At 45.1% G+C, this 13776-nt stretch overlaps 2 protein-coding genes across 2 annotated transcripts; both read left to right on the plus strand.

Annotated features, from left to right (window-relative positions):
* The first annotated feature begins 3 nt into the window (after positions 1–3).
* On the plus strand, positions 4–6297 carry LOC111954618 (tRNA methyltransferase 10 homolog A-like). The gene is made up of 8 exons (XM_023974487.2): positions 4–95; positions 266–491; positions 2996–3161; positions 3392–3463; positions 3586–3660; positions 3879–4028; positions 4270–4375; positions 5756–6297. The coding sequence occupies exons 2-8, from the start codon at positions 319–321 to the stop codon at positions 5956–5958; spliced, it is 945 nt and encodes a 314-aa protein (XP_023830255.1). The 5' UTR covers positions 4–95; positions 266–318; the 3' UTR covers positions 5959–6297.
* A 283-nt stretch (positions 6298–6580) lies between these two features.
* Positions 6581–13267, plus strand: spata6l (spermatogenesis associated 6-like). The gene is made up of 11 exons (XM_023974475.2): positions 6581–6702; positions 7184–7321; positions 7642–7690; positions 7975–8016; positions 8511–8635; positions 8873–8968; positions 9228–9446; positions 11314–11567; positions 11707–11800; positions 12514–12612; positions 12905–13267. The coding sequence occupies exons 1-10, from the start codon at positions 6655–6657 to the stop codon at positions 12583–12585; spliced, it is 1137 nt and encodes a 378-aa protein (XP_023830243.1). The 5' UTR covers positions 6581–6654; the 3' UTR covers positions 12586–12612; positions 12905–13267.
* The last annotated feature ends 509 nt before the right edge of the window (positions 13268–13776 follow it).

Genomic DNA, 13776 nt, shown 5'->3' on the forward strand with positions numbered 1-13776 from the left:
TTGAACCTAGATCTTTGGCTAGCGGCAGAGCGTCATTAATTGTGCGACTGTGCAGTGTTTGCTGAAGAGGACACATTGTGGGACAACGGAAAAAGGTACATGTGGAATGGCCAGACTGACAGGGAACATTTAGCCAATGTTTTATGTTTTTAGAGGGTCCTTTTTTAAATTAAAAGCATTAGTTAGCGAATGTGTGTGTGAATTATTATATGCATGTGGTTGGTAAGCTTTACTTTCCCAGTAGTAACGTGCATTTGAACACTAGCTAGTAGTAGCGACAACCAGGCAGTTTGCTACAGAAGCAAAAACACACAACCAATGTCCAGCGAATATTTAACACCGTCAAAGGAGAAGAATGATGTTGCCAGTGCCACAGAGAATAAAGAGGGACAGAGCAGTGCTTATAAAAAAGAAACCGAGACTCTCTCAAAAAAACAGAGGAAGAAGCTTATGAGGCACCAGAAATGGGAAGAGGAGAGGAATCTTCGCAAGTAAGTAGCTAACTAGGTATACGTTACTGTTTTAAGTATTAAGTAATGTTTTCAATGAAAACTTCCCCCATGCATTCACGTAGTCTACTTCTTTGTGACTATATACATATTGACAAATTATTGACTTAACAGTAAGACATCATCATCACACTGCTGACAAACAACAACAGAATTCAACTCTACATAGATTTGAAGTTGTGCCTTGAAGCATGCCCACATGATACATTTTAATGTTGATTTTCGTAAGCAGGAAGTGCCTTGTTGTGTATGATAATGTCATATTGAAATTGTCACCGAAATTTGCATCCTGTAGCACAAACTCCAAAAAGTTCTGGGACACTGTAAAGTCCATGGAGAATAAGAGCACCTCCTCCCAGCTGCCCACTGCACTGAGGCTAGGAAACACTGTCACCACCGATAAATTCACGACAATAGAAAAATTCAATAAGCAATTTTCTACGGCTGGCCATGCTTTCCACCTGGCTACCCCTACCCCGGTCAACAGCTCTGCACCCCCCATAGCAACTTGCCCAAGCCTCCCCCATTTCTCCTTCACCCAAATCCAGATAGATGATGTTCTGAAAGAGCTGCAAAATCTGGACCCCTATAAATCATCTGGGCTAGACAATCTGGACCCTCTTTCTAAAATTATCTGCTGCAATTGTTGCAACCTCTATTACTAACCTCTTTCGTATTGTCTGAGAACCCCAAAGATTGGAAAGCTGCCGCGGTCATCCCCCTCTTCAAAGGGGGAGACACTCTAGACCCAAACTGTTAGACCTATATCGATCCTACCCTGCCTTTCTAAGGTCTTTGAAAGCCAAGTTAACAAACAGATCACCGACCATATCGAATCCCACCGTACCTTCTCCGCTATGCAACCTGAATTCCGAGCTGGTCATGGGTGCACCTCAGCCAAGCCCAAGGTCCTAAACGATATCATAACCTCCATCGATAAAAGACAATAATGTGCAGCCGTATTCATCGACCTGGCCAAGGCTTTCGACTCTGTCAATCACCACATTCTTATCGGCAGATTCAACAGCCTTGGTTTCTCAAATGACTGCCTCGCCTGTTTCACCAAATACTTCGCTGGCAGAGTTCAGTGTGTCAAATCGGAGGGCCTGTTGTCCAGACCTTTGGCAATCTCTATGGGGGTGCCACAGGGTTCAATTCTCGGGCCGACTCTTTTCTCTGTATGCATCAATGTTGTCGCTCTTGCTGCTGGTGATTCTCTGATCCACCTCTACACAGACGGCACCATTCTGTATATTTCTGGCCCTTTGGAAACTGTGTTAACTAACCTCCAGACGAGCTTCAATGCCATTACAACTCTCCTTCCGTGGCCTCCAACTGCTCTTAAATGCAAGTAAAACTAAATGCATGCTCTTCAACCGATCGCTGCCCGCACCTGCCCGCCCGTCCAGCATCACTACTCTGGACGGTTCTGACTTAGAATATGTGGACAATTACAAATACCTAGGTGTCTGGTTAGACTGTAAACTCTCCTTCCAGACTCCCATTAAGCATCTCCAATCCCAAATTAAATCTAGAATCGGTTTCCTATTTCGCAACAAAGCATCCTTCACTCATGCTGCCAAACATACCCTAGTAAAACTGACTATCCTACCGATCCTTGACTTCGGTGACGTCATTTATCACAGTGCCATCCGTTTTGTCACCAAAGCCCAATATACTATCCACCACTGCGACCTGTATGCTCTTGTTGGCTGGCCCTCGCTTCATATTCGTCGCCAAACCCACTGTCTCCAGGTCATCTATAAGTCGTTGCTAGGTAAAGCCCCGCCTTATCTCAGCTCACTGGTCACCATAGCAGCACCCACCCGTAGCACACGCTCCAGCAGGTATATTTCACTGGTCACCCCCGAAGCCAATTCCTACTTTGGCCGCCTTTCCTTCCAGTTCTCTGCTGCCAATGACTGGAACGAATTACAAAAATCACTGAATCTGGAGTCTCATATCTCCCTCACTAATTTTAAGCATCAGCTGTCAGAGCAGCTCACAGATCATTGCACCTGTACATAGCCCATCTGTAAATAGCCCATCCAACTACCTCATCCCCATATTGTTTTTTTGTTTTTATTTGCTCCTTTGCACCCCAGTATCTCTACTTGCACATTCATCTTCTGCACATCTATCACTCCAGTGTTTAATTGCTAAATTGTAATTACTTCGCCACTACGGCCTATTTATTGCCTTACCTCCCTTATCTCACCTCATTTGCACACACTGTATAAAGATTTTTTCTATTGTGTTATTGACTGTATGTTTGTTTATTCCATGTGTAACTCTGTGTTGTTGTTTGTGTCACACTGCTTTGCTTTATCTTGGCCTGGTTGCAGTTATAAATGAGAACTTGTTCTCAACTGGCCTACCTGGTTAAATAAAGGTGAAATAAATGTAAAAAAAAATATTGTCTGACCTTTATAGTGTCATGAAATCCTTCCATTTGACTAACATTTTGTTTGTGGTGTGCTTCCCAGGCAGAAGCGGAAGGAGAAGAGGCAGAAGAGGAGCCTTGAGAGGAAGAACCAGGGGGAGGAGGGAGGGGAGTTTGTGGGCCGGAAGCGTTTGAGGAAAGAGGTGACGACCAGTAGCCCCCTGAGACTGGTGATAGACTGCAGCTTCGACAACCTCATGATGTTTAAGGTAGGTCGGTAGGCTGTCAGGGCCCCTGTGGTCAGTAGGGCACAACATTGTGGAATGTTCAGATAGAAAAATATTATGTAGAACAGACATTCATCTCAGACATGTAGAGTAACGAATTAAGTCAACTCTATTCATGGCATTTCTGTTTGTCTGCAACGTTCCATGTAAATACAAGAAAGGCATGGTATTGAATCCTGTGTTTCAGTGTTTGTATTGTCTCCCCTGTGTAGGATGTGAGGAAGCTCCATAAACAAATCCAGAGATGTTATTCAGTTAACAGACGAGCGGCGCACCCTGTTCAGGTCAGTCTACCTGCCCCACAGGACATTGCCATCATCGTCATCCCCTGCAGCATCATCCATCAACCTCCACTGAAGTCAAGTGATTCAAGACTGAAGTGGTGTATTTTATTTCCTTCTCCCAGTTTTATTTAACCAGCCTTGGTGGACAGCTGAAGCAAAACATGGATAAGACTGATGAAGGATGGGTTAACTGGAAGGTGAGTGTACAAAGTCTGTTAGTTTGAATACGCACACGGTCAATGCATGTTGAAATGACCAAGGGAAATACAGAGCGGTGTGTTTCTGGGTGGTTAAAGAGAGCTGTAACTGGAGGAAGAGTAATGTGTCATTAGGCCGTAGGACTTCTATAGGTGAAGAGGGAAAGGCTGCAAATTACATTAACACCTGGTACCTTCTGTGTGTGTGTCCGGGGCAGGATATAACGGTGAAAACAGAGGCGTACCATGAGGTGATGGCCAAGGAGGAGCTGGTGTACTTGACCTCTGACTCTCCCAATGTGCTGACAGAGCTGGATGAAACCAAGGCCTATGTCATCGGAGGCCTGGTGGACCACAACCACCACAAGGTCAGTAACACAGAATTACCTACAATATTTAGAACATGACTATATGGTCGATTTCCACAGGACACCAAAAATATTTTTTTATCTAACAGATTGGGTGTGTTGACCAGCAAGTCAGACATCCAATTCCAAATCGACCCCCTACCCCTAGACACTTCACGTAGATTTGAGCCAATTAAATGGGAGCCCTCTTCACGTCCCATGTTTCTCAGTTGTTGGTCTGACCTTTAACCTTATCCTGTAGGGCATCACCTTTAAACGGGCTCAGGAGCTGGGGATCGACCACGCACAGCTCCCACTGAACAGCTTTGTCAAGATGAACAGCCGCAAAGTGCTGGCGGTCAACCACGGTGAGGAACTATCCTAATTATTTACACCTCAAGATATGACACCAACTCCATTTACTGTGGCCTATTCATGTAGTGTTGACCCTTATGAAATAATTTTTTAAAAAGCATTAGTGGTCTACATGACCAAAAGTATGTGGACACCTGCTCATCGAACATCTCATGCCAAAATCATGGGCACTAATAGCAGCAAAGGGGGACCAACTCCATATAACAGCCTTCACTCTTCTGGGAAGGCTTTCCACTAGAAGTTGGAACATTGCTGCGGAGACTTTCTTCCATTCAGCCACAAGCGCATTAGTGAGGTCGGGCACTGATGTTGGGCGATTAGGCCGGGCTCGTAGTCTGCTTTCCAATTCATCCCAAAGGTGTTCGATTGGGTTGAGGTCAGGGCTCTGTGCAGGCCAGTCAAGTTCTTCCACACTGATCTCAACAAACCAGTTCTGTATGGACCTCGCTTTGTGCATGGGGGTATTGTCATGCTGAAACAGGAAAGGGCCTTCCCTAAACTATTGCCACAAAGTTGGAAGTATAGAATCGTCTAGAATGTCATTGTATGCTGTATTGTTAAGATTTCCCTTCACTGGAACTAAGGGGCCTAGCCCAAACCATGAAAAACAGCCCCAGACATTATTCCTCCTTCACCAAACTTTAGTTGGCACTATGCATTCAGGCAGGTGGCGTTCTCCTGGCATCCGCCAAACTTTGATTGGTCCGTGGGACTGCCAGATGGTGAAGCGTGTTTCATCACTCCAGAGAATGCGTTTCCACTGCTCCAGAGTTCAACGGCGGCGAGCCTTTACGCCACTCCTGCCGGCGCTTCAACGGCTGCTCGGCCATGGAAACCCATTTCATAAAGCTCCCAACTAGCAGTTATTCTGCTGACGTTTCTTCCAGAGGAAGTTTGGAACTGTGTAGTGAGTGTTGCAACTGAGGACAGAGGATTTTTACACGCTTCAGCACTCAGTGGTCCCATTCTGTGAGCTTGCATGGCCTACCACTTCGCGGCTGAGCTGTTGTTGCTCTTAGAAGTTTCCACTTCAATAATAGCGCTTACAGTTGACCGGGTCAGCCCTAGCAGAGCAGAAATTTTACGAACTGACTTGTTGGAAAGGTGGCATCCTATGACGGTGCCATGTTGAATGTCACAGCTCTTCAATAAGGCCATTCTACTGCCAATGTTTGTCTATGGTGATTGTATGGCTGTGTGCTCGATTTTAGACACGTCAATAACGGGTGTGGCTGAAATAGCCAAATCCACTTATTTGAAGGGGTGTCCACATACTTCTGTATATGAAGTGTATGTGATAGAATGAATGTGCTCAGGATTTTTTTATGTTAATTTATGAATTTCTAAGTGTGTGTGTGTGTTCCCTGGCACAGTGTTTGAGATCATGCTGGTGTACCTGGAGAAGGGGAACTGGCAGGAGGCCTTCTTTACTGTCTTGCCTCTAAGGAAAGGGGCCATGCCCCTGGGCCAGGAGGGCACAGCCACAGAAGATGAGGAGGAGGAATCTGACAGAGACTCAGACACAGCAGAGACAGTCACACCGAACACAACGGGCAACAAACAGGACCAACAGTAGAACGTACAGGGAGGACAGGACACACTGCAGTCGGAAGACGCCCCTAAATGTGCAGCATAGCTGTGTCCTAATATGAATTATCGATTGCAAAATGGTTGATTTAGTGAGTTTTTAAAATATTTTTTTTTGCAGAATTATAGATCCTTTATAGTCAATGTTTTGCTGATATCAAATTTCTGTTTTCATCTTTATTTAATGGAAGATATATTACTTGGAGTGCTTATATTAAGTGAACAAGTTGTACTCATCTGCAGTTCTATGTTCTACCTTATAACCTGTTGTTGCTGCTCTGCAGCAAGCCTTGTATTGTGTTTTATTAAAAAGTCATTTTTACTTACACAGCAGACTGGCATTACTGGAATAAAATAGTCTCCATATGTAAAAATGACTATTCTTACACAGGTCAGTCCCTGGATGGGAGACCAGATGCTGCTGGAAGTGGTGTTGGAGGGTCTAAAAATATCCCAATGTAAAAATAAAAAGGGTTAATATAAAACATTTGGTAATTCTACAGGAGAATCACTGCTCTAGTAGTATACAGTAGTGCCCTCTTGTGTCTGAGGAAAGATAATACACCTAAAATAATCTGGTTGAAACCGGAAGTCTCAGACGCCATGGAAACACATGACGCTGACCTGTGCTGCTAAATTGACAGCTAGCTAGCATCAAACGAATAGCTAGCTACTGGTGAGATTAATGTCTCGGAAAGCAATGAAAGTGGTAGTTGACTTACAGTTTAGAGCGGTAAGACATTTTTGTTAATGCAACCAGCTAGTTACCTGATTCCCAGGCAGTAGTTTACTTGCGAAGCGTCGTGTACAGTGGTGCATATAAATTGGCTTTCTTGAGACTAAACTCAACTGTCTCTGTTCCAACACATTCATATCTAGCTAACTTTAGTTTGTAAGCTTTCATGCAAGATATATACATGACAGTAATGACATTCGGTGACATACTTGTGGGATCCACCCACTGTGTTTGATTTTTCCAGGCTATATCATTTTGATTTGCAGTTATGTAGCCTTAAGTGTATTGAAACTACTGCCTATGCTATAAGGCCAGGGCTTTTATGGCACCACAGATGGTCATCATCATTGGAGAATTGTTGGTTCAAGGCCCAATTTGGATCTTCCTTTTCAATTGCTACATTAAACATGGTGAACATGTATCTGCAAAGCCGGTGTCGTTCATCATGACACCATAACCAGTTTTCATTACATTTCAGGTATCATGCCCTGGTGTGCATTTGCCAGCCAAGGATGACATCTACCTCAGTGTGTGCTTCATGAGCCAATACCGCAAGTCGGAGTGTCTCCCCCCTGTCTTCCCTCTCCTGTTTCGAGAGAAGATGAGATTTGAGAAAGTGGGTTAATGTGACGCGTCTCTTCCTGGTGATTCTAAACCAAGTATGGCCTAACCCCTCTCCTGACGAGCTATCAGGAGTGCAGGCTTTTGTTCTACCCCAGCTCTTGCACAGTATAAACTAATCAGCTTTTCATCTGGGTGCTTGATTTGTTGACTTAGAGCAGGGCTGGAACAAAAGCCAAAATGCCCTGTAGCTCTCTTGGATGCCAGGAGGTTGGCACCATGCAGCGGTTCTATAAACTAGTAACAGATTAATTCTAAAATGGGAATGAACAAGATTTTCTAAATGAGATTTGTTCAGTTTCTGTTCCCATCCAGGTGTTCCACTATGCTGTTGACCCAGGAGATGTTGCAGAGAGGCTGGAATGTATGTTATATTTTATGTACCTGTAGGCCAGTGGAGGCTGGTGGGGAGAGCTATAGGAGGATGGGCTCATTGTAATGGCTGGAATGGCATAAATGGAACAGTATCAAACAGAAACCACGTTTGACTCTGTTCCATTAACTCCATTCCAGCCATTACGATGAGCCTGTCCTCCTATAGCTCCTCCCACCAGCCTCCACTGCGGTAGGCCTATTTGATTAATTTTGCTACTACAATGTTGTATGCTCATATTCAACGACTGTGTGTTTGCTTATTTTTCCTCTCAGATGAAACGGTCAAAGTTGAATTGGTACAGTTGATCCCCCCAGGTGCGGTAATCTTCAAAATGTTTAGAAATGACTTTGGTCCAAGTTTGTAAGCTAAGTGTTTAACTTTAACATGATACAGACACAGTCTAATACAGTGGTCCCCACCCTAGTCATCATGTACCCCCAACAGTACACATGTTTATTTAGGCCCCAGACAAAAAAACTGTTAATTTAACTTGTCAACTAATCATCAGGCTCTCAATGAGTTAATTCAGATGTTTTTTGTCCGGGGCTACAACAAAAATGTGTGCGGGTCGGGGTACTAGAGGACCGGAGTTGGGAACCACTGGCCTAATACACCATAAGCAAGTTGATCATATCATAATATGCCATGTAGCAGCTGCTTTTATCCAAAACAACTTGCAGTACATTGGGCACACACATTTTAGTATACGTGACCCCTGCAAGAAATTAACCCATGATCTTTGCGGTGTGTTCTTACTAACTGAGCCACACAGGACCGCAGTGATTGACCTCGGTGTGCTTTGCTGCAGTGGGGGAGGCCCTGGCCTGCTTTGAGGAAGACGCCAGACACTTCCTATTTCCAGAGCCCAAATTGGTTCCATCCTTCTCTGGAGTGGACAGAGAGGTTCTCATGACACGCTCCATTAGCTTCCCTGTAAGTAGGAGAGAGCTTACACCATCACTATGGAGAACCAGGCTGTAGTCCTGTTTCAGTGAGATGTATGAGACGGCGATGTTTCACTAGACACTGATTGATAGGTCCGATTAGGACAATACAGAGGCAGCGTACCTGTACAGAGAGGATACAATTTACGTTGATGCATTAAGCTGCTCTTCTAACTAGTGGATTGGGCCAGTATCCATTCAAATGATCCACTCTCATCTTTCCCAGGGCATTGCTCCGAGGTTAGAGTTCTCCACCAGAACAACCATCAGTGAGTGCTCTGCGAACGCCGAGGTCAACAGCACCCATCTCAGGTCTCCAATGGTAATGCTTTCAGTTTACGTCATTAGCACTCTCCATAGACTTCCACTTAATGTTAACGTTCCTCTATTAGCCTGTTCCCAGATCTTTTTGTGCTTTCGTAACTCCTATGGTCACCATGATATGGGACCAGGCTAACCCATTGCAGGCCAATGTGCAGGACTTTTTTTTCAACCACTTATTCCCATTGGACCAAGGGCCAAGATTGAGAAACACTGAGCATATGGAATAATACTTTGCTCATTCACTCATTCGATCACAGAGGACAGTGGTGCCAAAGAAACGCACTAAAAGGTCCCGAAAGGGACACCGGAGAGGAGATTGGGACGGTGCCCGGCGGGCACCAGTGATGCCCAGATCACGCTCCCTCTCCCCGTGCAAAGCCAGCCAGATGGAAGGTTGTCATGGAAACATGGGGCGGCTGGCACAGCTCAGTTTGGGTTCCAGCTGGGATATAGATGAGGAGTTTTTACCCCGTCATGTAAGTATATTTTACTTCTAGTGGTGTGAGCTGTCATGGTGACAAATGACAGTATGACATCTGCTATGTCATGACAGTGAGTCAGCAATAAGTTCATACATAGTTGTATTGATGTGTGTTCATGTTATATTATTTTGTGTGTGTGTGTGTGTGTGTGTGTGTGTGTGTGTGTGTGTGTGTGTGTGTGTGTGTGTGTGTGTGTGTGTGTGTGTGTGTGTGTGTGTATCAAATCAAATTGTATTAGTCACATGCGCCGAATACAACAGATGTAGACCTTACAGTGAAATGCTTACTTACGAGCCCCTAACCAACAATGCAGTTTAAAAAAAATAGGGATAAGAAATAAAAGTGACAAGTAATTAAAGAGCAGCAGTAAAATAACAATAGCGAGACTATATACAGGGGAGTACCGGTACAGAGTCAATGTGCGGGGGCACCGGTTAGTTGAGGTAATATGTACATGTAGGTAGAGGTATTAAAGTGACTATGCGTAGATGATAACAACAGAGAGTGGCAGCGGTGTAAAAGAGGGGGGGCAAAGTAAATAGTCTGGGTAACCATTTGATTAGGTGTTCAGGAGTCTTATGGCGTGGGGGTAGAAGCTGTTTAGAAGCCTCTTGGACCTAGACTTGGCTCTCCGGTACCGCTTTCCGTGCAGTAGCAGAGAGAACAGTCTATGAATAGAGTGGCTGGAGTCTTTGACAATTTTTAGGGCCTTTCTCTGACACCTCCTGGTACAGAGGTCCTGGATGGCAGGAAGCTTGGCCCCAGTGATGTACTGGGTCGTACGCACTACCCTCTGTAGTGCCTTGCGGTAGGAGGCTGAGTAGTTGCCATGCCAGGCAGTGATGCAACCAGTCAGGATGCTCTCGATGGTGCAGCTGTAGAACCTTTTGAGGATCTGAGGACCTATGCCAAATCTTTTCAGTCTCCTGAGGGGGAATAGGTTTTGTTGTGCCCTCTTCACAACTGTCTTGGTGTGCTTGGACCATGTTAGTTTGTTGGTGATGTAGACACCAAGGAACTTGAAGCTCTCAACCTGTTCCACTACAGCCCGTCAATGAGAATGGGGGCGTGCTCGGTCCTCCTTTTCCTGTAGTCCACAATCATCTCCTTTGTCTTGATCACGTTGAGGGAGAGGTTGTTGTCCTGGCACCACATGGCCAGGTCTCTGACCTCCCTATAGGCTGTCTTGTCGTTGTCGGTGATCAGGCCTACCACTGTTGTGTCATCGGCAAACTTAATGATGGCGTTGGAGTCGTGCCTGGCCCTGCAGTCATGAGTGAACAGGGAGTACAGGAGGTGACTAAGCACGCACCCCTGAGGGGCCCCTGTGTTGAGGATCAGTGTGGCGGATGTGTTGTTACCTACCCTTACCACCTGGGGGCGACCCGTCAGGAAGTCCAGGATCCAGTTGCAGAGGGAGATGTTGCGTGTGCGTGCCCATGAGTGTATGTGTGTGCGTGTATGTGTGTGTGTGTATTAAATTATGGCATTATAGACAGTAGTTGGCAGAGAACAGCACTCTGTTATTTGAACTGAAGAATATTCCCAGGTGATTTTATCCTCGACCCTACCCAGTCATGTGGTAATAATTCCCTGTACTGGGCATAACACTCTCATTGAGATGATGACATTCACATTCAGTGGTGCAACTTTGTTGATGAAGGAAATAGAATATTGAACTCATCAATCCATCCACCTTTGGACACTAGCTCTAAATAAAACCAACCATTCATTCCGTTTGGAAAATGATAGGATCATTTCAGGCTATGGACTCCCAACTGAATCAAATAGTTTTTATTGTATTTTACTGTTGTTGTTTTTTACCCCCTGCTTTGCTCTACTCTTCTCCTCCTGTCCTTAGAAAAGCGACCTCTGGCTTGGGACTGGACACTCCCCTACACCCCACCTCTCCCCTGTCATGGCCAGACCCACCCTGACCAACGACTCCTCTCCTCTTCTCCCACGGTCCCTGTCCTCTGACACAGACAATCTCCTGGACTACCCACCAGGTCCAAGCCAACGGTGTTCCCTGGTTAACATAGGGAGATCCTCCACCCCTCCACCCAGCCATTCCATACTTTGGCACTCCTACGGGGAAAGCTCGAGACAAAATGGGTATGTCGAGCTTACTTGAATGATCTTGATGTAAGCTCTTGGCTCCTATAAGGAGCGTAATGCCATTGACAAATGTTCTCCATCTCAGTTGGTTCAGGCCTGACCCTGTCCTGATCCTTGTCTCTATCTCTATGGACAGGTCACGCCCCAGCTCCCAGGGCATGTGGGAGGAGGTCCAACACCGTGTCCGAGGACTCCTTACCACCCCTAGAGCGGTGCACAGACTCGCCCATGTGAGTAAGACACGTCGCGTTCATCTGCAGTGGGTGCGTTGGAAACCATAACAGCAATCACACCAGCAATTTAACCTTGACAAGATTGAACAGTAACTTAAATTGACCAGTTACTACCGTTTCCTGTCCGCTTCATTGAGCTTGCCTGGCACAATGGAAGCAGTAGAATAGTTGTAAAATGGCCAACCCCGCCCAGCTGCCACTCCAGACAGACTAGAACAAAAGCTAAAAGTAGAGCCTAGTATTTGAACCCAGGTCTGCAGTCATGTCTGATCCCTACGCTTTGTTTGGAAGCTAATGTTTGGACCACTTGCCTCATCCTCGGCTCGCATCACCCTCATTCCAAAAATAATTTTAGTATTAGCAATTCCCTAAAAGTTTTGTGACGCGTCTGGCTGCCGTAGATAGGGGAATAGACCGAACAGAAACTCAGAATCGATCCATAGGGAACTGGAACTCCAGCAGAATGACATAAAGTCATATGCAGACTCCACTGCTCCCTCTCCCCCTGACCCTCCTCTCTCTCTCTCTCTCTCTCTCTCTCTCTCTCTCTCTCTCTCTCTCTCTCCTTTCTCTTTGGCTATAGTGTGATGTAGTAAGACAGGTCTGTTTTTTATTGTCAATGACAAGATACTGTATCATAAACCAACTGGGATTAAGCTAGTGATGTGTATTTGTGCGAACTCAGTGCTAATGTATTGGTTGGTCCTCAGGGGGCCACAGACTCCGAGATAGACGAGGTGCTAGCCCGGAGGTCCATCTCCCCTAACCGATGCCCACCCTAGGGAGTCAGTGGGGAACGGCCTGGGAAGGTAAGAGGGAATAGTCAGATAGCCTCGCTGCCTCGCTGCCTCGCTGCACTGACGTGTCACACTGTATTCAAACAAATATCTTCTTCTTCCAAACATGAATTACCATGACAGTATTATATCACAATTATGATAACACAGTATGATCCCCGGTATTGATCTGCATTGGTAGTGATCAATATTTGAATACCTTTACATTTCTGTATTGAATGACAGTAGAAGGCCCGTCTAGAAATATTTCAATCAAAGTTGACGTTCCAGGGATTTTGATTGGATTTACCTGCCTTATTTCCAGGGGTGCCTTTCACTCAACAACTTGAAGCTTTATCTTCTATACCACCAGTGAAGAAGCCAAGGTGTCCGGTTCATTTCAGCATTGATTTCATACGCTAATAATGTCATAATTCACTCTGTGTGTGTGTGTGTGTGTTACGGTTAGCTGAAATGAAGTATTAAGGCATACGGTGGCTATTGAAGAGAAGTGATTACCAGAATTCAAAGCATCTCATTATATTGACGCTAATGTTATTAGTCATTTTGTATGTTTATTTATGGTATTGAATTGAGGCAGAAACCATAGAAATGCATATCATTATAGTTGTGTTCTGTGGACATGGTCATTTTGTGTGAATAAAACGTTGTGTTATCTAACAAAAACAATCATGAATTTCTCACCCTATATTGAATGTACAGTTTTTGAAAATATAAGCTATGGTACAGTAACATCATATTGTTACTCTTGGGTGTGTTCAGGAGAGTGAAACCTGCAGATAGAACTGTAACGTGTAGAGCAGCCTGGGTTGCCTATTCTCCATGACAAAGAAGAATATCTGCTCAACACAATGTATATCTATCTGAACGTTGTCATGTCGCACCTTCCTGAATGAGCCTCTGGCCTCTAGCCAGCAAACGGGCTGACTTTGTGGAGTCCTCGGGTGCGTCGGTGGAAAGATGTTAAAGGGGAATTATGGGTAGGTCGATAGTGCTCTTTGTGCTCTAACATCTCTCAGGGGAAATAGTCGGTTAGGTGATTTATATATTACTGCACCGGCTGGCTGCTTCAGGAACATTCTGTTCCATCACTGTACCTTTCTAAGCTATGACAGTTCAATAGCTAGTCTAGAGGATCCGAAACCGCAACCTGTGGTATAATACAGTGACTGCAGT

This window comes from Salvelinus sp. IW2-2015, linkage group LG3 (assembly GCF_002910315.2).
Source record: "Salvelinus sp. IW2-2015 linkage group LG3, ASM291031v2, whole genome shotgun sequence".
Taxonomy (NCBI): domain Eukaryota; kingdom Metazoa; phylum Chordata; class Actinopteri; order Salmoniformes; family Salmonidae; genus Salvelinus; species Salvelinus sp. IW2-2015.